Raw genomic sequence first — 25,093 nt, 5'->3', positions numbered from 1 at the left:
GTGTGCTGAAATCAAAGCTAAAAAAAAAAAGAAGTCTTTTGAAATCGTTGTTTACTGTAACTATTGCTAATTAGTGTTGTGCAAACAGTTACAGTCAATGCTGCACTGTTTTCTCAGGGCCTGTAGTATCTGTGAGTCTATAATTAGAAAGTTATACAGTGAAAAACATTGCAGATAATGGTCTGTGCCACTGCAGCTGCAGAAACAAGTCCACAGATATTGTCTTTGTGACTCGACACAAGTGCTCATGGTGCAATGGTTTTCACAATGCCCATCCAACTTCTGCTGAAGGACATATGAGGTACAGAAAAACATGTAAAGAAACTGAGCTTTGAGCTTAATGTTGAGGTAATATTTCTATCATTTTTACATAGGATTTATAGTACTCGCTCTGCTTTGTGATAAGGTTTAACTTTCAGTAACTGATGATTTTTGGGGGGTTATTTTCTAAATGTGAACATCATTCTGGCACAGAACAAAATAATTGCAAATCTCCTAATTATACTCCATTTGTATGCTCAAACTGGCCAACATGATGGAGGAGAAGCAGTGGGAGCCAGAGACTGTTTGAAGTAATTTTAAGCGGTTCTGGTTAACAAGCCAGATTAGTTTGAAACGGGGATGTCCTCATGCCGATGTGATCTGTTGATATAGCAAACCAAATCCAGCTGCTGTGACCCCTGAGACTACACGACATTATTTAAGATACCATAGAAATAATGAAGGTAATGATAAAGGAATAGCATGTAATGGGATAGTTTAGCTGCAGATTTTTTAACAAAAAAAACCAAAACAGTAGTTTTGCTTCTTTAGATAAATGTCACTGAAAGTGATGTAAAGTGGCTAAAACAATGTCTCTGGATTGGCTGTAGCTAATGCAACAAATTTAGGTAGGATCTGATATTACCAAATTCCAGATTATCATGCAAAAGACCGAATTATGGGATGATTTAAGAGTTGAATGCATTATTAAAAGGCTATTTCTGAATATATCTTAATTACCATGAAATGGACTAAAACATGAAACATTCCTTTTTTAATATTCCGCTAATTACTTGCTCACATGAATGTTTAAACACTAGACCATTTTTTGTAGAAAATAAATGTTCATTATGTGGGGTGATCACCTGCATAAAACAGCAGGAAATATTGCTGCATTCAGTGTTGTTCTGCCAATGTTTTGGCGTCAGTACCACTGGCACAAATCAAGACCAACGCACACATCAGCTGTGCAGTTAGGACGTCGTGGTTCCTTGCACGGAAAATTAAGTGCCTATTACCTTATAATCTGTTGATCAGCACACCAACACAAACCGGCGAGATTCTTGTCCACACGTGAGGATGTGAAGCAAAAAAACAAAAACAGAACAGATCAACTGGGAGCAGATGTCACCGAAACCAAAAAGAGAATGTTTCAGAACTGGTGTGGTGCATTTTGTCAGAGTGACGAGTAAGAAGGAAAGCAGGAGGACCCCCCGCCAGGGCTCCTGCGGCATTATCAGCTCGCAGTTCCCCAGCAGGCGTCAACCACCACATACCAGGGTGTCGAGCTTTGATACAGCCAGGAGCGGGTTTGTTTTTCAATATAGGGCAGCTCTCCTCATTTCTCTACAGAGCTGAAAAACTATCCAGACAAATCCACAAAGAGAAATGAACGGATAAAATAAAGGGTTTTACCATTTAATTTAAATTGATTGTCAGGAGAATAATACACAAAAATTGTGCTTGGTGTGCATAATTGGAAAGATGCAACTGAATTATATATATATAGATATATATATATATATATCTATATGGATATACAGATATAAATACACACACGCACTTGTATATCACATATGTACAAATGAGAAATACAATATTGCAATACGAGTCCACATATATATCAAGGAACCGTATCTTGGTGATATTTCCATATAAAGGCTTTTCTAATCTAATTCTGCCTTGAAGTCAGATATTTACTATGAAGTTATACTGCCAGACACTATCATACGGCGGTGTTTGATACAACCAGGTGCTGCAGTATCATTGCAATCAAACAAATGTTTTTTTCTGGCTGAAGGGTGAATTACAGTGTGTATTTATACATGTCAGCTGACTAGAGTCAATACGTGGACTCGTATCACTATAGTGAAGCTTGCGGGACATTTAACCTGAAATATGCAGTGTTAATTTTGACACCAAGCACCTTAGGAGCGATTTGATTAAGATACTAAAATCTACATCACAGTAGAATATTGCCACCTTGTGGAGGAGCACAAACCGGCTTCTTTAATCGCTGTGATAAAGTGCTGCTTTTCCCTCTGATCAAACATCTCCCCTGATTCCACTTCAACAGCTACACGAGTGAAAGGAACAATAATTCCTCTCCTCATCGCAATTAATTTGCTGGCAGTGATGAAAAACGGAACTTTCCAAGTCTGCAACAAGAGCGTGCTGTAAAACAAAAGTAGATGTTTATGTAGCATTGTTGCTTTCATTTGGAATTAAAAGCAATCCAAGTGAATTATGTTTATATCGCATCATGCTTAAGGCACATTAAATACACTTTGCTAAATGTATAAAGTCTGCTAAAAGCTGAAATTTCTCCAATTCTTTCTTCTTTCTCTAACACACATAACCCAGGGTCTTGCTTTCCCATATGTGAACACAGGCGTGCTGGCAGCATGTCAATGACTGATGCACCTATTCAAAATTAATGTTTCCAATAATCTTTCACTCCTGTAAAAGTTTACTGAACACAGTCAGCGATGACTTGTCAGGTGGTGAATGACATCAAAAGGCAGTAATGACAGTCAGTAAACTAAATGACTGAACACAGCATTGGACAGAGACCTGCAACAAAGCCATTTCAAGTTCATGAATCAAACTGTAAAATCAAAAAAAGTTTAGAAAAAGAAAAATCCTCCTGTTAATGGTCATCTTAAAAAGCCTACTTGAATTTTTACAATCTGCGGTACAATCATTGGTTCACCCAGTTGTAATGTACAATCCAAGTCCTTACATTCTGAGCTCCCACTGATCTGTCCTGGTTGCTCATGAGGGCGTCAAAGCTGACGAGTCCCGACTAAGTTTTCCAGCTGGCACCTCATACTTAAAGACCACGCTGAAGAGCTTTCCTCCCAGTCGGTCAGCCAGCCATGAGTTTTTGATGACCGCCATCTTGAGGCTCTCGCAGCTGAGCATGGCGTAGTAGTTGGTGTGAATGGCTCGGCCCATTCCCTCGATGATCACCAGGTCGGTTTGCCGCTCCCGCACCACCATCGCCAGCACTTTATCCAGGCGGCTGGAGAGCCACAAAGATGGAGAGCCCTTTAGCTTATGTTACAGTTCTGCTTCAGTGAGAACAACTCCTGTGCATACCCTCACTCACTGATGGAATATGTTTTTTCATTCGCCTTTATGATAACTGCTTGACATCCAATCAGAAGATACAGCATTTGTTCAAAGCATATAGAATAAACAAAAAGAAATATGAATATCTTGAATTTGATAACTAATCTAGTATTTAAAAGAGGATATAACTTTATCAATATGACTACTCATATTAATGCCGTTCTTTAAAAATCTTCAATAGAGGCCAAATTACTGCAACACCATCATGTCTTGAGCTAAGATCAAGTAAAAAAACATTAAGTCACATAAATAACAAGCACAACTGCATCTGTGATTTTATCCGGTAACATAGATTAAATTTACCTGGCCAACAACACATTCTAGAGGCTAACCGTGCAGAGAGTCATAAAATGGATGCTCTTCAGCAAATGAAACACAGGCCACTTAATAAAAATGTCTCAGGACAATAATTGCTCATTTAAAAGATTTTGGAGAACAATTCCGTTACATGACAAGACTCCACTTGTGCAATCGAATGTCTTTTATACCTCTAGTTGTCTTTATGTGCTATGTTAAGATGTTAAATTGAAATGTGGAGGTTTAATCAAACTCTTGTCAGATTAAATGCTTTTTAAGACACAAGATACAAAAGATTAGCGTTTTCATGAAATCCAGATTCAATTTGGTTTCATTTCATTGATTCAGTCTGACTCCTTGTTCTTTATCATTGAAAGTATTTTACGAGGTCTCTGTGGGAAGCACTTATTTACAAAAGACTAGAAATGGCATTCCATATAACCAAGGCAAACAGATGAGATTAACCGTTTCTTCCAAAAACACTTTTCTTGGATCTATGTTTTGAGAAGCAGGGGAGTTTCTGGTGTACTGGAAAAGCTGAGCAATGTGTTATTTTGAGACGGGTGCACATTTAAGTCTTATTTTCTTTCAGCTTCAGGATGCGGCTTGTCCAAAACGAGGTTTAATGAAAACCACCAACCTTAGATCCAAACAGGGGGAACTGGAACCACTCTGGACCAACGTGAGCCTGTCCTCCCTCAGGCCAGCCCTACACACCAAACAGACCAGAATTCTTTTTTTTCAGCTTTTAGCAACCAGCTACTCGCATACAGTGTAATTTCAATGCACATCTTGATGCACTGTACTTACAAATAAGGCTACATTTATACTGTATCAGGAATGAAATACCTCTTGATGGATATTTGCAGATGAACATGTTCTTAACAAACCAGTTTGTTGATGTTAATGCACCTTTAAGACTGTGTCATGTTTAAATCTACAACTATTCTCATCCCAGTATCACTTTGTTCTGATCGGTGTTATGTTCCATGAGAAATATTTTGCTGGATATGTCGAGCATTTGTGTGGAAATAAGATGCATTTACATCTCCTCTATGAAATGCATATAAAAAGAATCACATTTAAAATCCCTCATCCACACTCACTGAATCACAGTATCCATAGCAGCGATTCTCTCTGTTAGAATCTGCAGTTCACCATTTGTTACGTCATTTAAAGCTGGACCAGAGTTGCTGGCCAAAACAACCTGACAAAGTTGAAACACAATAAAGTTTAAGGCACATTTTACCAGATGTGGTATCTATGTAGTCCTATCTTTAGTTTATCACCTCTGTTCCTCGAGAGAGAAGCTCTCTGACGAATGGCATCACCCCTAGAATGATGTCCACTCCACTATTATCTACGAAAAACAAGGCACACTTATGAGGAGGACCCTGCAAGAGAAAACCAGGATGAATTGCATTCAAGCATTAATCATCAAGAGAATGAAACAAAGAAACACTTCATGCAAAAAAACAGGGCCTGACATAAGTAATTTCCTCTGGGTATCACCCAGGTTTACCCTGAATGAGTGAGGTGCATCAGAAATCCTTACCTTTACTCTCTCAAGCCACTGGTCATAGGAATCAACAAGCCATGGCCGCTCTGAGAGGAAATAAAAACAAAGTTTTAGCAACAGTTCAAAGCTTTCAATCTTCCAGGTTTCTCAGAAGTTATTACAGTTTTAAAAAAGTAATAAAAAGAAGTGGAGGAGCAGAGCTAGATGTGAGGTGTTAGAAGAAGAGCTGCTCGAGTTTCAATGGTGCAGATGTAAGCAGTCCACAAAGACTGCATAGAGCACGGGCATTTTATCTGAGCATTAATACATCGCTTCAAATGTTCTCATTTCAATTCTATGGACATAGTTCTGGTTTAGGCTCAAAGCGGAAGCACCGAAGCTGCTGCTCACCTAACTGCTGTTTAGATAGTGTTAAAGAGAAGCGTATGAATACCTTCCAGCTGTCGTTTCGCTTCCTCAAACCCAAACTCAGGGTCAGATTCCAGAACACTGCATATATCAAGACAAATTAGGAAAAGGTGGGATCATCACAAACATATGAAACATGCATATGGGTCACAGAATGCAAAAGCAAAAAATAAAACTCCCAAAAGATTGAGACTAACTGTTCTGTGGCATTATGAGCCACCAGAACTGGGTTTGACCACAAAAAGATGTAGTCTGCCTGGAAGCAACCGTAAGAATGGCTCAACATGATCAGGCTAAGAAAAACACTAACCATTTGGAATTCTTGTGTAGTCAAAGAATAACACCATCTTTAAAGCCTCTTTGATGGCTGTTACTGGTAGCAGCATGACTGTTTTGGTGGGTTAGCACACTCAGAGTGGACAGGCCACTGCCAAAGCTTTTAGAAACCTGTCTCAGTATTGCTGTGGCAACATGAAATAACAGAATGGATTTTTCTTTTTTGAATCACATCTCTCCTGTGACCACAGTGACCAGAGGCACCAACCAAACGGTTTACAAATCGTAAAACTCTGCTCACTCTGACACAGCCTTGGCTCCCCAGTCAAATACATTTCCAGCCAGGACACCCCTGACCAGGGCAAACTGTCTGTCCTCCCAGCTCAGCTCCTCCAACGACTTCACTGCCTTTTGGTAGTACTTGAGAGCCAGATCATTCTCCTTCTGTTTAATCTGAAACACAACAAAAACACACTGCTGCTACTTCAACATGAACCAACAACAGACTGCTTAGTGACACTTAGAAATGTAAAAATGGGTGTATGTGAAAAATACAAAGTGATGCCTAAATTTAGCAGGTGAAAATAAATTCTGTGTCAGTGAAAGCTGAACCAGTAATGCACAGGAAGAGAACAGAAAGAGGAAAACAACAGATTTCACTCAGACCTTAGAGTAGGGATCAGGAAAGTTGAACTCGTTTAAACAGTGTTCCCTCGTGTCTAACAGACTTCTGACAGTGAGGGATCCATAAGCACTAGGTGAGAAGAGAAGCACTCTACATTAGCCGCCAGAGAGAAACATACACACACACACACACAGACACACAAAATGGGGCTGTGACCATGAAATGAAAAGCACTTTTTACTCACTTTTTCCTACTTTCTCTGAACTGATTCACTGGAAAATGAAAATGCTTTCTGAAAGTCTAGCATTTGTGGCATTTTTTTGATTCAATTAAAAAAAACAGCTTACACAACCATCCTTTTGATACAACTTCAGATCACTGTGCTAAAGCTTGAACGCAACAAATACACACTTACGCAGCGCACCCCACTCCTAAAAACTGAAAAAGTAACAGAATTAACATCAAGATTTCTCTTATTCATTGACAAAGCACAAAGACAGTCACAGCAGGCATGAAGACATGAAACTAATGCAGACAAGGAGGAGAAGAGTTTTAGTATGGACTAAAAAGCATCCTCTCACTTCACAGGCACAGGCACAACCAGTAACGATCCTTACAATGGTTGATGGCGGAGGGTCTGAAGCTTGTGTCTGTATTTCTGACGGAACTTCTCAGCCCGTTCGGCTGCCTCCGGCATGTCAGGTTGGCTCGCAACAGCTCTCTTTACCACCTGTTCCAGGAAAGGAGAGAAGCAACTAACCCTGTGATTTTGTTTATCCTTCTTTTATTTTAACACCCACAAGTATTTTTACTACCATTTACCACACAGTTTTAATTCATTTTAAAATCATGCTATCCTACCCCGTCTAAAGCCTCCTCAAAGCAGTAGAGCCAGTATTCCCGGGCTGGAGCGTCCTCTGTGAGGTCGACAGTGTCTGGGATGTAAGACGATTGGTCTTGAAGCAGAGGTAGATTCACCAGCTGCCTCTCCAGGCGGTCCATCTCCAACATGTCAAACTACACACAAGACAGAGACAGAAATGAACACACACTTTCAGTCCTGTAAACATACAGTTAGACATTTAGAAGCATCTTCCAGCTCCTCAAATATCAAAGTCTATTTTCACAATCTTCTTGCAAACCAGTAAATCTCTATTTATATATATTGTCGAAACTGACAGAATTCACTCATGTTAGTAGTTTGAAACAACATAGAAGCTGTGAGCAGCTGAAAAATTTTTAAAAAACACAGGAAAGAAGATTATGGCAGAATTTATTCCAACAAGCCACCAACAATCCATTAGTGGATATCCTTTACTTTAAAAAAAAAAATCATGCTACATCTATGCAAGATTTTTTTTAGGTAGCAAAGACAGGTTAATACATCATCTGCAGTTATTTGCCTGATGTTGCTAGTAGCACTAAAGTAATGCAGATGGGTCCCAGAGTAGCTAATAGTCGAGGCTAAGAGCTCCTAATGTTCTACAGAGGACTGTATGCTCATGGCATCATATCAAGAAATCAAGATGCACAGAAAACACTGTTACTGACAATCAAAACCACAAAGTATCAGTCAATTTTTACAGTTTGATCAGAGAACAATTTTGTTAGGAGCAAAACAGCAGCAGACGATTCAGCGCTCAGCTGTCCTCTTATTCAACTGAGCACACAAGTGAATGCGTTTAAAAGTGATTAAAGCGTCGAACAAGGCGGTGTGAGCAGAGGCAGCGCATCATTAAAGAAGAGCACACAAACAATGCAGGTGGAGGTACTTACGGGGAACTGAGGGAGAGAGTTAGGCAGATAGAAGAATGTGTGGAGAGGAAATGAAAGGAATGATTATCAACCTGTGAAGACTGATGAGATTAAGGTCTTTGTATGATTACATGAATTCAGTGTTGATTGCACTTTACATTTAAAAAATAAATAAATAAATACATTTTGAATGAAAAATTAAAACCCAATGAACCCTCAGGAGACGGTAAAAGGGTTAAGTTACAACCACACGTTCCAGCCTCAGGTCTTACCGTTCCACTGCGAGCACGTTGCATCGGATTCATATCTGGAGAAACGCTCATCAGGCCCGAGCTTCCTGCATAATTCTCACCCCAACTGTACTGGTTTGGATCTAAAGGCAAGAAAAATAAAATTATGAGACATTTAAGATCCTGTCACAGCATTTCAATCAGGTGTATTTTGACCGGCTTCTGTTAAACATATAATAGCATTGATTAATATGTCATCTTTTGTTGTTCATCTGAGATTGTATTCATATCATTTGAGCACCTTAAAAGAGTCGAATAGATTGGATGGATGAGATTCTCTAATTTTTTCCCAAATGCCCTGATATGCAAAACCTCAGAAATGAGAGAGGGTCTACTTTATTTTTCACTGGACGTGAAGCTACAAAACATTCCACCATGATAGTTAATGATATCTGTTTACATCAAAGCCAGATTGACAGAGAAACAGATATTTTTGCTGCTTTACCTCTGAAGTCCTGGGATTAATCATTCATTTTGATTAAAATGTAAGAATTTACCAGCTGCGATCCCAAGTTTCCACTCTGCTTTTGTGAGTTGCATGCATGATGGCTGTGATAACCACAAGAGGCATTTGCACCCCCCCCCCCTTACTGTCTTGCTCTGCTCCCTTCAGAAATGCTCCAATGGCTCCAAGATAGCCTTCATGTCTCAGAAATAAGGCCTGAACTTCGCCCTAAAACAGCAGAACATGAGATATGGATCTGGGCTGCGGGTTAAACATTGTCAAGTTCAGATGATAAAGTCCATTAAAAAACTGAAAAGATGAGAAAGAAGATGAAACGGATAATGAGGGGACTCCTGTAGCAGTGAATGCTGACTTACCTTAGTGAAGAAATTGATGCTGTAGGTGATTGTGTGCATGGTAACAGGGTGTCCTCTGATGAAGAAGCCTCCAAAGTACACTCTGGACAGGTTGTGGAGCTTGGCGTACAAACAGGCCAGCTGCCCGATGTCGTTGCTGATCATGTGGAGTAAACTCTTGGCCATGTCTTCTTTGGAGAACTCTATGATTAAGAGTAGAGTTATATGAAGATAAAGGCCAAGCATGTTGTAATGTGGTAAACATTTCCATGTGTACACAAAGAGTACTAGAACAGCTTATTTCTTAATTTTCACACTTTTAAATGGTAGAAACCACCAAAACAGTAGCTGGACAGAATCTGTAAGACAGTAAAACACTTTATCAAACCAAATAACTCAGGAAAGCTGTTGTTTTTTTCTGGAATAAGAGTCACTCTTTAATTTCCCGACAGAGGCAGCACTGGGTGAACGGTCAACAGCTTGCATCAACACAGCTTTGCCAGCTCCAATCCTGCATTATCAGGGCAACAAACGCATCTATCCACTGTATGAGACATTGTATGACGCTTTATGTATGTTTAAAGTTACGAATCGATCTTTGATACTCAAGGAAAACGCCGTTTCCAATAGTGATGTGATGAATGAGACTAAAATTAGGTTCATTTTGCTCAAACAAGGAAAGAATAGTTTCAGAGGAACATTCTGATGATATACAGCAGAAAATTGGACAGGAGAAGAAATTCTAATACTTTACATTGTGAAACTTGTTTCTATTGCAAGATATCTTAATGCCCATAAATCCCAGCTCCCCACAGCTGCTGCCCCTCAAGCAAGAATCCAGTGAGTCTATATTATACAACTATCTTTCCAGCCCATGTAAAGAGTGTTTGACAGTACAGGGACAGATTGTGGTTTTGTTTCTGTCATAATAAAAATAAAATGACTCTGATAACATAAATCAGGATGTCCAGTTAGATGACAATACATGAAATCAACATGCTTGTGCATCACCTTTGTCAGCAGTTGCAGACTTCCCAAAACTGCTCGCAATAAGATCTCCAGTTAAACCCAAATACCCGTAAGATCCTCCATAGATGTCTTTAACGAGCATATCGACACTTGTATGCTGCCCTTTTGAGGCCAACTGTAGCAGCTCATCGAATCTCTGCAGAAGAGAAAAAGGATATAGTTGAAGAAGCTGAAAGGAACAAAGTACTGTACAGAGCAGCAATCAATGTAACTGATAATAAAAATAGACTTTATTTAAGATACCTTTGTTTTGGTGAGCAAGGCTCCAAGACCCCAGAATGTCCCTCCACCTATTGAGCTTCCTCCTATTCGCTCAAATTTGTCCTCCGACTCAACCTGTTGAAAATGGAAAGAATGGGATAGTTTATTTTAATCCAAGTTATATATAAGGTTAAAGATGATAACTATGGACTAAATTAGCATCTACTGTCATGTCCACACATATAAGGATATCTTTAAAGCATTGCTTTTTTTGTGCATGTGCAGAAGCAATTTTAGTTATCTGGAATCTAAGTTTTCTGAAAGCTCTCAAGGTAAAGATATTAAAGTAATGACTCTCTTAAGTTTCCACATGTAAATTAATGCAAATGACCACATTCACTCTCTGACTGAAACTCCTGCATGTGTCTATGTGTCTACTGCTCCTATGCAACCAAACCTCTCCTTCCTGTTTACATCACCCAGATACTAGCGTAAAAAGATCATGCTTTACGCAGTTGTGTGGATGAGCTATGGAAATCTTATGAGATCAGGTCAATTCATGGTAAAATCATTTTCACGAGGCATCAGATGTCATATGCAGCAGCTTTAAATGCTGACATTCAGCTGATGAGAATACAGCATTACATGAAAGAATGCTACACCCAGTATTCTTACAGGCTATTCCTCCACAAGCAGCTTTATATCACGGCTTAAACATAATCATTTCTCTTTACAAGATAACCATTTCCCCAGAAGCATTTCCTCCCCGAGGATTCGGGCCCGACTGTTAAAATTATGCTTTAATGTTCATAAGTGTCCTTATGAAGCAGAAAATACTGTTCTCACTAAACGGCAGTCGTTTAAGCAAAGATCCATTTCAAATCCAACTTCGTCATAAACCCTATTCATGTAAGACAACAAGTTTCCACATGGCCAAAAGTTATTTCTGACTTTGCACAGGAGACTCATCAGTGGAATGTTTTCTGGTCTTACAAAAAATCTTGGTACACATGTACAAAGCCGACACATCCCACAATATTTCCTGAAGACAAAACGCAGCTCACAATACCTGCATAAAAAGCATGTGTGACACCCACAAAACATGCTTTGTCCCTTTACGCTAGCTAAAAGACAAACCCCGATATCTATTATTTGTCAGTATCACTCAACAAGTTAAAACAAGTATAAACAGCAGAGCATTGTTGGTGTGTCCTTTTAATGATGGTGTTTTTAACAGTTTTTTGTTGACTGACTTGTAAGTGTGTAAAGCAAGACGATAAGACCACACCGTTTATAAACCAGCTCACTTCATTTCTGCAATACGGCGTTTGATGTATTATTTCTGACTGGCTAATACCATTCTGAAATAAGACACTGCTATGGACATTTCCTTATCCATAGACAGGCCTGTAACTTTCTCTAAAATAATTTAACCGAATAAGCAAATCTTGTCTAAAAGAAAGAGCGACCTCCCTTGGACAACACTAAAACTTGACTCTCAGTTATTACCTTAACTATGGAAACCCCAGAGCCGATGTTTACAAGCAGGTAGGGGAAGATGTCTGGATTAGCCGTCTGAAAGCGGAACTCTGAATCAGCATGCTTGGCGTACACAAAAGCCTCATGGGGTATGTTCCTCAGCACAAAATTACAGCCCTTGATGAGGCAGGTCATCTCGTCCTCTTTGTCTACTCTGCAAAACATGAACAGGGAATTAGCTTGATCGATCTCATACAAACGTGAGATACAGTCAGATCAGGAGACTTGGCCATCTATTTGGTTAATTACTGTAAACTAGAAAACTAAAGATATGACATATGTTGTATCCCACAACATGACATTATTTATTTATTTTCACACATTTTTCTTTTAGCCAGGAAAGTGGATGTCAAAATGGACAAAGATCTCACCAGTTTGAAAATAAATAAATACATTGCAGGAAGAGGACAGAAAAGTACTTTGAGTGGGCCTCTGTTACAGTGAGAAATCTTGTTTATTTCAACTAGGTCATCTCGAATTTTTCCTCTCAGGCTAGCTCAGGCTATAATATGTGCACTTGGTTCAATACTCACTTAAGTCCCAGTTTCCTCTCTATAAGCTCCTTAAACTTGTGCGCCCCTCCACCTGTAGCTTTGATCACTTTGGTTTCAGTGTTGACCAGATGGTCTTTGATGAAGTCCAAACATGTTTCAATGTAAGCATTTTCAAACTTGATGAAGTGCAGGCGTGCGGTGACCTCCTCCTGGACGGATATTTCATACAATTTGTCACTGGCAGCTTCCTGCAAGACACAGGGGAGAAACGGTGAAGATTTCATGAAGGCCTGCGGCTGACAGCGGAACATTGCCTGTGGATTTGCATCGATACCTTTGTGGTGTGGTCAAAAGATCGCACTTTGGCCACTTTGTGTTGCACAGTTGAGTAGTATGCAAGCTTAGTTAGAGATCCACCTGTTTAAGAAAAAGGACCAATGATGATATCTGGGGAAATCGGTAGCATATAGGTAGCTAAACAAGCAACAAATTAACAGCCAGTGAAATACTACAGAATCGGAGATATTTTAATACAAGGTAGCTAGCAGCTAACGTAAAGATAGTTGGACTTATCAAAGTTGGCCAGCTTATGTTGTAGACACACGTCCGCTTTAAGTAAATAATCCTAAAAGCTCAAAAGACGTTGTTCTCCAGAGTAATCAGAATTCCTGTGAAACAAGTCAACGTTAAAGGTATACTTAAGCAGCCAACATTAGCTTCGTCTTGTTTACTTTCACTTAAAGTCATGTTGTTGACAGTGTACCAAGCTGAGGTAGCGCTGTCCAATAAACGCAAAGATTAGCAACGTTCGTGCAAAACTGGCAGAAGAATTTAAGAAAACTATCAAGTTCCCTTTACCTATGTCTATAGCGAACCGCTTTGCATTTTCCAGATTGCGGAATATTTCGTCAGGAGGAAGAGTAATGCTTTTATCCATGGTATGACTACTCGTGTTGCTGTCAACTCCACCACATTCCGCCATGGTCGGCTATGGTGTGACGCTGCGTGCGTGGCGTAGGGACGCGCCTTCCGTCGTCCAATCAGCATTCACGCATAGTTAGTGGCTTTGGTGTCGTGTTCATATCAGGAGCATCGGAAACACCTGTTCCATTTTAATCACAAATAATCCGGTAAACCCTAACAGTAGTTGTTATTCCAGATTCTTCAGATCTTCTTCAGTCTTGAAAACTGTTATTGTCATTTTTCAAGTTTCTGATTGTTTTTTTTGTTTTTTTGTAAAAACATGTTTCCAAACAGAGTCAAAACAACACTGACGCTGTGGTTATTCATTTCCTGCACAACAGTGGAAATTTGTACAAAGCACGGATGTTGTGGTTCTTGTTTATCTGCTCACGTGGTTTATTTTCCGTAAAGTTCCAAAAAGTATTGTTCTTTATGTATGATTTTGAACACTATAGTCGCAGTCTCTCATTCTATCTTGTTCCATCTATGTTTTGTCTTATACATTTACCAATAACAAGACAAAACACACACACAAAAGATAACTAAGTCTGAGATGAATTTGAGTCTTTTTAGAAATATTTTTATATGTACTGAGAGAATCTCAGTATTGTGAAAAATTTAAATCTTGCAAAGAAAATCCTATATATTGACGTCCCTTCATCTTAAAAACTGATCAGCCATGACATTAAAACCACAGACAGGTACAGTGAGTCACACTGCTCTTCTTGTTATAATGTAATATTTGGCCTTTGAATATTTTAGTATTCACATGGATCTTACTGTGAGCGACCCAATATTTTTTTGCAGATCAGTCACACCTCCTCGATGCATCAACAGTCCTCCCCTACAGTAACAGCCTCCCCAGCAGGACAGCAACGGACCTCAAAAACTGCATTGAAAAGCAAAGTGATTGAGGTGTTCACCTGGCCTCCAAACTCCCAAGATATCAATCTGAATGGATGCAATGGCATCTGTTGGAGTTTGCTTGTTCTCCTTGTGCACGTGTGGGTTCTTTCCAGGTACTCCGGCTTCCTCCCACAGTCCACAAACAGATGATTCTAAATCTTTCCCTGTTTGTGTTGGCTCTACGATAGACTGGTGTGCTTTCCAGGGTGTACCCCAACTCTTGACCCATTCGAACCAGAACTGGATAAAGCTTATATAGAAAATGGATGGATGGGTACTATACAGGGAATGCTGCAATATCTTTGGTTGTGATGTTGAACTGCTAACTTAATTTAGTTTTTATCGTTTACAAGTTGTTATCTATTTATTACAATCACTACAACCACCAAGACGTGGGAACCTAATTTCATTCTTTGCATGTTTTATACGTCTTAAATGACAAGAAAGCACCTTGTATCTTATAGTTGTGACACATAGACACAGTGGTTAACTAAGATGATTTTAACAACCATGGTGGAATAAAGAAACAACTGTTTAAACTGTATTTGTTTCAACTTTCTGAAGTATGTAGCTTGTGTTTCATTATAATGTCGTACACTTTATGAACACTAGATGGTAGCAGGCAGTCATTTCAGTTGGTATCTTTGTTGTAAAGTTGCAGGTCATGAGAACTGCAGCCTGAATGATGGGGTCAATCTAAATGTCCAGTGCAGTGCTCCTGTAACTAATATCCTCTCTGTACTGCCACTGTAGTCAAATAAACCTGATCAGCATGAACTTTTTCACACTTAAAGGAAAAAGCAGCGGACAATTATTTTTTTATTTAAAAGAATGAGTAACTCACATTTTTCTCACACCTCATCATCTATATCACCTAGAATATGTTCTCTGTACTCAAGCAGAGTACTGTGAGTAGATTTAAAATGAAGTGAAGTAAAGTGAAAAAGTGCTAAAGTGCTAAAAAGACTCATCCTTAGCTTTTACACAACATATTTATATTATCAAAGCAGAGAGTGGATTTGATTTAATGGAAAGAAGGTCCATAGTGAGTCATTCAAGGAAAGCCAGATTCCAACAAAAACTGTATTTGCACTATATTGTTTGCTGTCCATTTATTCAGACGCACCATTCAAAGTTACGTCTGTCAAATGTTCGGTAAGACTTTACAAACTTTGTTGCAAGGCTGTCATCACCATGACACTTTGGCATCCATCAGTGGAAAAAAGAAATAAAAAGACTTTGAGACAAATAATGAGCTGCTACACAGAGTAAAAATCAAACTGGCAAAAGTTATGGAGTTGGCACTCGAGAAAGACAGACAGAGGAAGAAATGCATTTGAAAAAAGGAAAGACGTTAATGGAAAAAAAAAAAACTACCCCAGAAGTGTGCCAACTCCCCTTGGAGACTAGTCAGGTGCTTGTGGGGCTGAGGATGCTAATCACACTGAACTGTGACTCTCCTTCTCACAGCTTTCCCACACTCTGCCCGTTGACAGAGCTCCCACTCAACAATGGACATGTGCCTTGTTAAATGCTAATTCGTCCACACACAAGCAGCTCCCGGCTCTCCCCCGAGGGTTAAGTTTGTTGTATAGACAATATCTTCAATTAGAGTAAGACTATAAAAGAAATAAGCATAAATATTTTGACTGGGGTGTAACAGGGGTATAGTTAACTACAAGAACGACACACAAAAATGAATAGTTAGATGCCAGTTTCAAGCTTCCCTTGCATTTATGTAACAGTAAAAATACAAGAATATTATACATATTATTCTACAGTCTTTTATTACATCTGTTACAGTCTTATTGTCTGCTTTTAATGTAGCATTTTTGCACTTTTTATCATTTCCATTTGTTATTTTACAACTATCTTTTATCTAAAATGATATAATATTACATATTGTGCTCTCCTCTCTAATAGATGCCTGTATGGTGGTTCATTAACATCAGCTTTTAGAAGTTACGGTGGCTCTAATGAATGGTTTGTCTGCTTTAACAGATTCAGGGGATGTGTTTTGGTCGAAATCTTGGTTGAATATAAAAAAATATGTCTGGTTTAAATAATAGATAAAATAAAAAGTACTTAAAAAAAAATTAAAAAGTACTTCATTAAGGGAAATTATATATTATGTAAAAATAATCTATATATAATCTATCCATATCTATATATCTGATATAGCTATAGAGATACATATATAATATTAAAGTATTATGAATCAGATAAAGCAGCCCATATGATAATTATATCCACTTTTTGCTATAATTGAAAATTTATATTTTTTTGGATGAGCCTTTGGATGATCTCTTTATTTTAAATTAACATTCAAGTTTTTTCAAACACAGAGTATATCCTCCCAACATTATTACTAAAAGACTTTCACAAATATATTCACAGCCTTACTGAGTAAAATATGTAACTCTTTAGAATCAGTAGTAAAGCTTTCCTCCCCCCATCACAGACATCTTTGTCTAGTCTGCATCTATTGTCCCACAGGGGCTCTGTGAGTGAGTTTTCTCTGGTTTCCCACAGTCCATTCACAGCTTTCAAGAACAAAGGAAGTGTGTCTGCTTGCACATCACATTAATTATGGAGTCAGTTTACGAGTTTTGTCTCACTGCATCTGAATGGAAATTCCTGTCATCAAGCCTCGTCATTACCAGGCTTTTGTAAAATGTCTATAAGGAATGCAGACATCCAAAGGATTAATGGACATTCAAAAGCTCTTTCCCCCCTTTTTTACATTCAGATTGTTCCCCTACATTCCTGGCGGTTTATTTTGACAGGAGGATGAAAGGGAGGCCATTCCTGAATTGATCAAGTCCTGGTTATGGTGCAGCAGAATTATTAATTTCAAGTTAAAACTTGTTTGTAAAATCTGAGATAAGATTTAATAAAAAAAACAAATGGCTGGGCAATACCCTGTTGATAAGGAAAAATGTTAATTTTCTCTTCATGCAGTATAGTAAATTAATTCTACCCTGAACCAAATAAACTACTCATGCTTGGGGGTTATTTTTCTGTATTATGTTGAGTAAAACTGTTGTGCCAGTTTTAGGACGCTGATGAACATGAGGCATTAAAATATGAATATTCTACTTTTATAAACTGAAAACATAATGACTTTTTATTGTCATTTTCTGTCGTGTGTGATGGGTCGATTAGCGTGTGCTCAGTCTAAGTCATTGATCCAAGCATCAGGCAGCAGATCTGTTCTCTCGACAGGGTCAACACTTTCCCAGATTCACACAGAGCTCTGTGCATTTTCCCCCACGCCCTCCAGTTGTTCCCCTGAGATCTAACCATTATCCTTAAGGCAATAATACCATTCAGCGTCCTGCATCCTTTATTGTCTTGCAGAGCTTTCTGATTGGTCGAGACTGTGAGAAACTCCAGGCACACCAAGACCCACACATTCATATGGAGATGTTGGACTATAAGTAGGAGGGATGAAGCCAGCAGAGATCAGATTCACTACAGAGACCTCTACAGCACAGAGATCCAACCATGGCACCTACAATCACTGCAGCAATGACCGACTCTCAGGAGCATCTGACTCCGAACCACAAGGTAAATATAAGATTCATGAAAATCCAGTCATTTATGACAAAAGTTTGTTCTTCTGATATTGAGACCGGACTCCTGAACAAGTATATTAATGACTTTCTTGTTGTTTCTGCAGCTCAGAAAGCCGCTGGTGGAGAAGTTACGCAGAGAGCGAATCAACAGCAGCATTGAGCAGCTCAAGTCTCTCCTGGGTCCAGAGTTCCTCAAACAGCAGCCAGACTCCAAGCTGGAGAAAGCAGACATCCTGGAGATGACAGTTTGCTTCCTCAGACGACTGCAGCAGCAGCATCAAGCTGTGGACTCAGCAGCTGTTGATCAGGGCTACTCCAGGTGTGTCCAAGAGGTGGTGCACTTCCTGTCAAAGGAGGAGGTAAAGACACAGTCCCAGAGAAGACTGCTGAACCACTTCAACAAGCTGCAGCCTTCTTCTGAAAAGAACCTGAGAAAGGCTGAACTCTCTCTTCTGAGCTCCAGAGTCCAGACCAGCATCACCAAAGAGAAGAGTCCAGTTAACAATGCCCTCTGGAGGCCGTGGTGAACATTTCCATAAAAGTGATGCCCTGGAGTATTAATTGTATTTACATGTACTCGTTATTATGGTTGTCTTATTTTTAAGAGTCACTTTGTTTGTATTGCCTTTTGTAAAGGTTTGAATTGAAATTTCTATGATATTTGTATACATCAGATTTGATATTATACTGTTTTCTAAAAAAGATAGTGACATATTTCTGATGAGGATTTTACTCTTTGATGTAGACATTATTATTCTCAAAGTGAGAATCTATATATTGTTGGTAACACTAACAACAATGTATGTATTTGCTCCGTATAGCAGATAGTTTTTCCATGTTGAACATGTTTAGAATTTATATGTGGTTTCCACATAACCTTTTCATTGATATGTACTTTTTGGTGATTGATTATGTTTCCCTTCTGCATTTTAGCAGATGACATCTGAGACAAATGTGCTGCTTTGTAACTCTGTGAGTGACAGCACCCATACCTTCAACGAAGGGCTTGTTTTTTGTAAGACCTCTCACAATGAATGTATCTCTTCAAGCCAAGTGATGCGCATTAAAACAATCAGAAAAAAAACAAACAATTTTCTTGTGTAATCTTTATCAGCTATTTAAGTACTTTACTAAACACGAAGTCTTAACCACGTTCATAATCTGCTTTAAGATAAAAAATGCTTATTACAAAAATGAATTGCAACATAATGAGCTAAATATTTCAGTATTATTTTCTTTTTGGTAAAGCTGTCATAACTTAGGGGAGAGATGGTTCTGTTAGAATACAATGGCTGATCAATCAGATAGACTATTACTCAAGCACTGCTTTACAAAGGATTTTGAAGTACTTGCACTTAGATTGAGCCTCATCAAGATACTTGTAACAAAAACTACATTTCTCAGTTGGATAACTTTCATATTAAGATTTTGCTCATGTAATAATAAAAACACATATACAAAATACAACACACAGCTGAAGAATTAACATAGAATTAAAAAAATACACCCAATCTTTTAATACAAAAATTGAGTTGTTGGGGTCACATCTCGGACTGTTAACAGCTCCACCAAATGCTCAATAATTTAAAGTCTTACCCACAAACCAAGATAAGGGAACAATTACAATAAAATGAAAACATACGTATGTATGTGTTTTTCTAATTAATTATCTGATGTATTTAGTATCCTTCTATATAAAACTGTAAAGCAGTTCAAACTAGCTCCACCTGCAAAAGCAGAAGCATACTGCTGAAACTTGGTGTCCTTGATCGTTCTTAATTTAATAATTCCATAACAATCTATACAACTGAGAGGGACTCAGCCTGTCTTTTTCTTCAATACTTGAACTGCATTTTATTGAGAACATTTTACTTTAGTGTAATCTTTCGTGCAGGACATCTGCTTGTGAAGGAATATTTTTCCATAGCCATACTGGTACTTTTACTTAAGTATTGACTTAGAATCAGCTGTAAGCTTATGGCTCACTTGTCATGTACAACACATATTACCAATGCAAAAGGTGGTGTTATTAAAAGTAGGTAACAAAATATAAAGTGTTCAGAGGAGTGGAAATCTTGTAAATATTACAGTTTATGGTTCAGATCTTTTTATATCAACATCAAACTAATCAAGATGACCAAATCTTTTTTTACTACACTGTACTAATTTTTCCTTTAATTTGTCTGTCATGGGGCAGGGGCTGTCTCTGTTTATGGTATTTAACCCATTATGACACAGTATCTTGATTTATATAAACCTTCCAAAACCTGAGGGTTTTCAGAAAAGCTAAAGGCTAAATTTGAGAGGGTCAATATTACTACTTTTATTCTACCAACTTTGCCTTCATGTCAGTATTTGTTTTTGATTAAAATATTATCCCTTGAAAAGCCATGTCATGTGTCATATGCGTTTCGTCACAACATGTTGTAATGGCTAAACTGTACTGCATTAATAGATGGAACAGGGAAAGGTGAATAACAGCAATATCCCCCAAATGTTCAATGATCCATAATGATTGTGGCACATATAATGATGACTTTAAAAGGTTTAATTCCACAGAGATAAATTCAAATAAAGTCACATGAAAAGACATTCATCTTCAGATAGTTCTTTTCTTAAAATATACCGAACACAAAAACAAATTAAAATCCACTTTGGATGAATAAAAACAAAACTGATGAGTAAAACAAAATATGCATACACAGCATACACAAAACAATAATGAATCCCTTTTCAGAAAAAAAGGTTGGTACTTAAGGATATATTAGAACAATACCTTGAAACAAGGTGGTAAGATACAAATACAGTGTGTAATCACACAATGTTAGGCTATTCAGTCTTTTCACAGGAATTATAGTTAACATTGCGTTGTTTGGCAATGTTACAGTTGAATCAAGTTTAATGGTTCAAATGGTGAATTCAAGTAGTATAAAGAATGTTGCCGACCAACAACATTAAAAACCTTGCATAGATAAGAGACTGGATATCTCTTCAGGTCTTATCGAAACAGAAATTACAGCTACAAGAATCAAAGATCTCACAAATAGCAGCACATCATGAGTCAGTTAGTCCTCTGCACAGTCAGTATTCTCTTCACTGTGACTCTGAATCCACTGTGACTCTGAATCCAATAATCCCTCTCTGGCAACTGTTAAGACTAAAATAAAACCATGTCATACATGTGGAACAGTTTTTTTCATAACCTAAGAAAATAAGTCTTCTGCAAAATGTCTGAAACGAGCCTTCTGAGTATCAGTGGATTTGCTTGTCACAATGCAAATAATGCATTTCTCTAGAATGAGCAGGTTTTCAACACACAGATGCAAGTGGCATCATCAAAATTTGTACTTCACTGTTCATAAAACTGAAGCAGCTTCATTCTGGTCTCCAGGGGATTTTCTATTGTCCATCTCTGGTTGTTAAAAGCACAGTGGAACCACATCTTCCTCTTCATTAGGAAACAGACGTAGAATGTCCCTTGAATATTTGGAGTAGCCGTTGTGTGACAGCAAAGCTTTTCTTAAGGTGAGGAAAGACTTTGTTTTCTCCAGGATTTCTGACATAGGAAAACCATTTTGCAAGTGTTCCTCAATGAGAGCCTTCAGCTTCTCCACTCCTGTGCAGCATTTCCTCTCCAGCATGTGAAGTTTACACCTGAAAAAAACAAAGTCACACGTTTTTTTTAGTATATATTTTAGAATTGTTTATACCTTCATGAAATAAAGACTTTAACATACACATTACAAACGAAAAGCAAGGTATTTAGAGGAAATATAAGTTTAGCTCACCTGAAGAGTTCCTCCTTCACGGTGTCCTGAAGAGCGAGGTCTGTGTAGAAAGCCATGTCGAGGTTTCTTTCTTCTGTTCAGAGGAAGTTCTGCTGTTGCTTGCAAAGGTTCGGATGATGTCTGTGTTTTCATCCGTCTCTGCTCTGTATTTATGCTGCCCGTCCGGCGCTCTCCTTGCCGCTTGGCCAATCAGGAACATCAAAACTCCAGACAATGGACTGAATTTAATGGCTGTCATGAAGAACAGGTGGGATGCTTTATCTGAATGCCACTCATCAGTGAGGTCAGTGGGAAAATGTTTTCCATGAGGTGGACACGGGAAAATTTTGTTTCCTTCTGTGACTCTTAAACTTTGACACTGACCATGAGAATATGTGGGAAAGACCCTTTAATGAAATAAAGTGAAAAGAATAAAAAAAAACCTGCAAATTATGCAAACATGCTGCAAATAAAAACAGGGCCAGTTTCATATTTATAGTGAAAAAAGCAACACAAATTCCAGTGAATGAGTGGGCTATTGCTAATTTATACACAAAACTTTTTCCTAAGATAAAAAAAGTTTTCTACATTACTGTTTTTTCCCCCCCGTGAGATAAAGATAAAACCTTATCAACTTATATGATAGAATAATGTTTTAATATTTCAATATTCTGTCAATATGTCTCAGCAATGAGCTAGAGCCAAAGCAGATGGTTTATCTGTGCAGTGGCCTTCTGTGCTCTCCCTGCCTGAGAACGGGTCCCAAGCTTTTCAGGAGCAGACACACTTCCATTGTGTGTGCTGAGCAGGCTGCATACAGAAGTGTGGGAAGCCGTGTGTCTCTGTGGCTCCCAGCAGCAGAGAAAGAGGAGGGCGTGTGACCGGGGCACGTTCGGCCTTGTGCAGGGAGCCGTGGGGCTCAGAGGAGGGGAAATGGGAAACCTGAGCCTCTATGCAGACAGTACATTGACTCACAAACAAATGGAGAGGAGATAAGCAGTAAGATAAACCCACCTGAGACTGGCTGCGTTGCCAGTTTCCAGTTGTTTTGTGGTGCCCACATTTAATAACGTGTCAAAGCATAAAGCGCAGGCAGAAAGTGACAAAAGAAAACACAACATGTCACAGTACGTGTTTACAGCGTAATTACTCATACTTACTCATAATTAAAATACTTTAATTTAACTTTTTAATTTATTTCATTTAAAAAAAATAAAAATTTTACAATTGCTTTTTTTCAATGCTTTAAAAGACTGGTTCAAATAATTTCATGCCGTTTTCGAATTACAACAAAATACTCATATGAACACTGGAGCAAGCTTTGCTTGCACCCATCATGTTATGGGCCCTTTTTATACTTTAATGAAATGGATAGTGGAAGAAAACAGGAAAAAAGACACATTCATGACATGAAGTCAACGTGTTTGGATTGAAACTATTTTATTGCTAAATGTATTAGCATCCATGTGGAACGTGTCTAAATCACATGTCTTCCTGTTCATTAACCCTTTAACATCCTGCTTTACCAATTGGTGGAGCATATTTTTCACTGACTATGCTTTCTTATAAAAACATAGTTGTAATGAACCTACCTACAACCTGCTTTAGTGGTGCTATTAAAAAAAAGTTTGTGTTGTGACATTGCTTTTTCAAAATATCCTATTTTTACCATAAAATGTCCCCTCCAACCTTTTGTGAGGGTTAAGTATAAGTAAAGTTAGGCTCAAGAGGTTGATTCACATAGATCAGGGTAGGTTAGGGTTATTAATAATTAATGATTAATAATGTCAACTACATCTGGAGTTGACCTTTAATGGCCATTATGAACAGGATGAATTATTACAGCAAGCCAAGATCATTGTTCCAATGGGCTTCCCACTTCAGTCTAAGTGAAATAATATGTATTTGAACACGTTGAATTTGTTATTCATAATAAAAAAACGTTGATTTAATTTAGTTTGTTTGAGAGAACTTCCATCACTCATTCTGTAAACAACATGAAGTTAAAATAAGAAGAGCAGAAAGGTTTTTAACTGGTTGTGTTTGTTTATTCAACAAGCTACAATGAGAGAGACACATAAAGAATGAAAAAATAAGCAAAAAGTAATGATACATCACAAAACAACTTGTATCTTTCAAACAGAGCTACACTTAGACTGAGCAAATAAACAACTGTCTTTATGAAAGACCAAAAAACAATAATTTGCTTTTAATAAACCAAAGCAGTGAGAAAGAAAAGATCTTAAAACAGATCAGAACTTCTCATTGTAGTGTATGTGATATACATGAATTTTCATTGAATAGATAATGACAATCACTGGAAAAATGTGACAGAAAGATTTTTTTTTTAAAAAAAGCCTCCAGAAAGATAGAATAAACATTTTGCATGTGTGTCACTTATGAAGAATGAAATGAAACAGGAAGAATTTATGTTTCTGAGCATACTGATCAAAATATATTCAAAACACATTCATGAAATACAGTGAGTATAATAATAATTACCTATGTAGTCAGATTTTGGTCATGCAATATGCATTTTAACATGTTTTCTTTCTTAACTTGGAAGAAAATATACAAACAGTCTTCTGTATGAACAGAAGAACATGTTGATCAATGTCACAAAGTTCAGTTCAGTGATCTGGACCCTTGGTTAGAAGTTGTGTCCATATAGTCTACCATGGCCTCCAGAGAGGCTCAGTGCCTGGACTCTTCTCTTTGGTGAGGCTGGTCTGGACTGTGGAGCTCAGAGGAGAAAAGTCAGACTCTTTTAGGTTTGTATCAGATGAAGACTGCTGCTGGTTGAAGTGGTTCAGCAGTTTTCTCTGCTGTTGGTTCTGCTGTTGCAGTTGTCTCAGGAAGCAAACTGTCATCTCCAGGATGTCTGCTTTCTCCAGCTTGGACTCTGGCTGCTGTTTGAGGAACTCTGGACCCAGGAGAGACTTGAGCTGCTCAATGTTGCTGTTAATTCGCTCTCTGCGTAACTTCTCCACCAGCGGCTTTCTCAGCTGCAGAGAAAAGTAAATAGCTATTAATTAACTTGTTCAAGGGTGCATGTTTGCATGGACAAGGGCATTATTTTCACCTTACAACTGTATCTCCGTGATTTTTCAGTTTACCTTGTGGTCCAAAGCCAGATGCTCCTGAGAGCTGGTAATAGCTGGAGTGATTGTGGGTGCCATGTTTGGATCTCTGTGCTGTTGAGGTCTCAGTGAGAAAGGATCTGATCTCTTCTGCTTCCATTCCTTCCAT

At 38.3% G+C, this 25,093-nt stretch overlaps 4 protein-coding genes across 5 annotated transcripts; 1 reads left to right on the top strand and 3 right to left on the bottom strand.

Moving 5' to 3' along the window:
- Positions 1-1,665: 1,665 nt before the first annotated feature.
- pank4 (pantothenate kinase 4 (inactive)) lies at positions 1,666-13,619 on the bottom strand. 2 transcript variants are annotated; one of them, XM_072381585.1, is made up of 20 exons: positions 13,489-13,619; positions 12,965-13,047; positions 12,670-12,878; positions 12,107-12,290; positions 10,640-10,732; positions 10,379-10,532; positions 9,389-9,570; positions 9,158-9,239; positions 8,549-8,649; positions 7,383-7,538; positions 7,139-7,251; positions 6,563-6,650; positions 6,198-6,349; positions 5,646-5,701; positions 5,249-5,298; positions 4,983-5,087; positions 4,800-4,900; positions 4,334-4,402; positions 3,005-3,286; positions 1,666-2,436 (listed from the first exon to the last, which is right to left on the bottom strand). In XM_072381585.1, exons 1-19 carry the CDS (start codon positions 13,610-13,612, stop codon positions 3,037-3,039), a joined length of 2,352 nt encoding a protein of 783 aa, XP_072237686.1. In that variant the 5' UTR covers positions 13,613-13,619; the 3' UTR covers positions 1,666-2,436; positions 3,005-3,036. The 2 variants fall into 2 exon arrangements, with proteins under 2 accessions (XP_072237686.1, XP_072237685.1); XM_072381584.1 differs by having other exon boundaries at positions 1,666-3,286.
- Positions 13,620-17,948: 4,329 nt separating this feature from the next.
- On the top strand, positions 17,949-19,150 carry LOC140304089 (transcription factor HES-5-like). Its single transcript, XM_072383088.1, is given in 3 exon segments — positions 17,949-17,971; positions 17,973-18,069; positions 18,182-19,150. Coding segments are annotated over 3 exon segments (543 nt in total). The 3' UTR covers positions 18,605-19,150.
- Positions 19,151-21,307: 2,157 nt separating this feature from the next.
- Positions 21,308-21,921, bottom strand: LOC140303451 (uncharacterized). Its single transcript, XM_072382219.1, has 2 exons — positions 21,866-21,921; positions 21,308-21,731 (listed from the first exon to the last, which is right to left on the bottom strand). Exons 1-2 carry the CDS (start codon positions 21,919-21,921, stop codon positions 21,497-21,499), a joined length of 291 nt encoding a protein of 96 aa, XP_072238320.1. The 3' UTR covers positions 21,308-21,496.
- Positions 21,922-23,886: 1,965 nt separating this feature from the next.
- On the bottom strand, positions 23,887-25,093 carry LOC140304088 (transcription factor HES-5-like). The gene is made up of 2 exons (XM_072383087.1): positions 24,961-25,093; positions 23,887-24,849 (listed from the first exon to the last, which is right to left on the bottom strand). Exons 1-2 carry the CDS (start codon positions 25,021-25,023, stop codon positions 24,517-24,519), a joined length of 396 nt encoding a protein of 131 aa, XP_072239188.1. The 5' UTR covers positions 25,024-25,093; the 3' UTR covers positions 23,887-24,516.

The sequence above is a fragment of the Leuresthes tenuis genome, unplaced genomic scaffold, assembly GCF_036924035.1.
Source record: "Leuresthes tenuis unplaced genomic scaffold, fLeuTen1.0.hap1 SCAF_3, whole genome shotgun sequence".
Lineage (NCBI taxonomy): Eukaryota > Metazoa > Chordata > Actinopteri > Atheriniformes > Atherinopsidae > Leuresthes > Leuresthes tenuis.
The sequence above is the reverse complement of the archived record's forward strand: the minus strand, read 5'-3'. Positions and strand labels throughout refer to the sequence as shown.

What these genes read in the sequence shown, in the direction of transcription:
- LOC140304088 (XM_072383087.1), bottom strand. Translation starts at nt 25,023, where the DNA reads ATGGCACCCACAATCACTCCAGCTATTACCAGCTCTCAGGAGCATCTG. An exon ending in ATCTGGCTTTGGACCACAAG is followed by an intron (nt 24,850 to 24,960) that starts GTAAACTGAAAA and finishes TTTTCTCTGCAG; the next exon opens with CTGAGAAAGCCGCTGGTGGA.
- pank4 (XM_072381584.1), bottom strand. Translation starts at nt 13,612, where the DNA reads ATGGCGGAATGTGGTGGAGTTGACAGCAACACGAGTAGTCATACCATG. An exon ending in GTCTGCAACTGCTGACAAAG is followed by an intron (nt 9,571 to 10,378) that starts GTGATGCACAAG and finishes TCTTAATCATAG; the next exon opens with AGTTCTCCAAAGAAGACATG. An exon ending in ACCCTCCGCCATCAACCATT is followed by an intron (nt 6,651 to 7,138) that starts GTAAGGATCGTT and finishes CTTCTCACCTAG; the next exon opens with TGCTTATGGATCCCTCACTG.
- LOC140303451 (XM_072382219.1), bottom strand. Translation starts at nt 21,921, where the DNA reads ATGGCTTTCTACACAGACCTCGCTCTTCAGGACACCGTGAAGGAGGAA. An exon ending in GTGAAGGAGGAACTCTTCAG is followed by an intron (nt 21,732 to 21,865) that starts GTGAGCTAAACT and finishes TGTTTTTTTCAG; the next exon opens with GTGTAAACTTCACATGCTGG.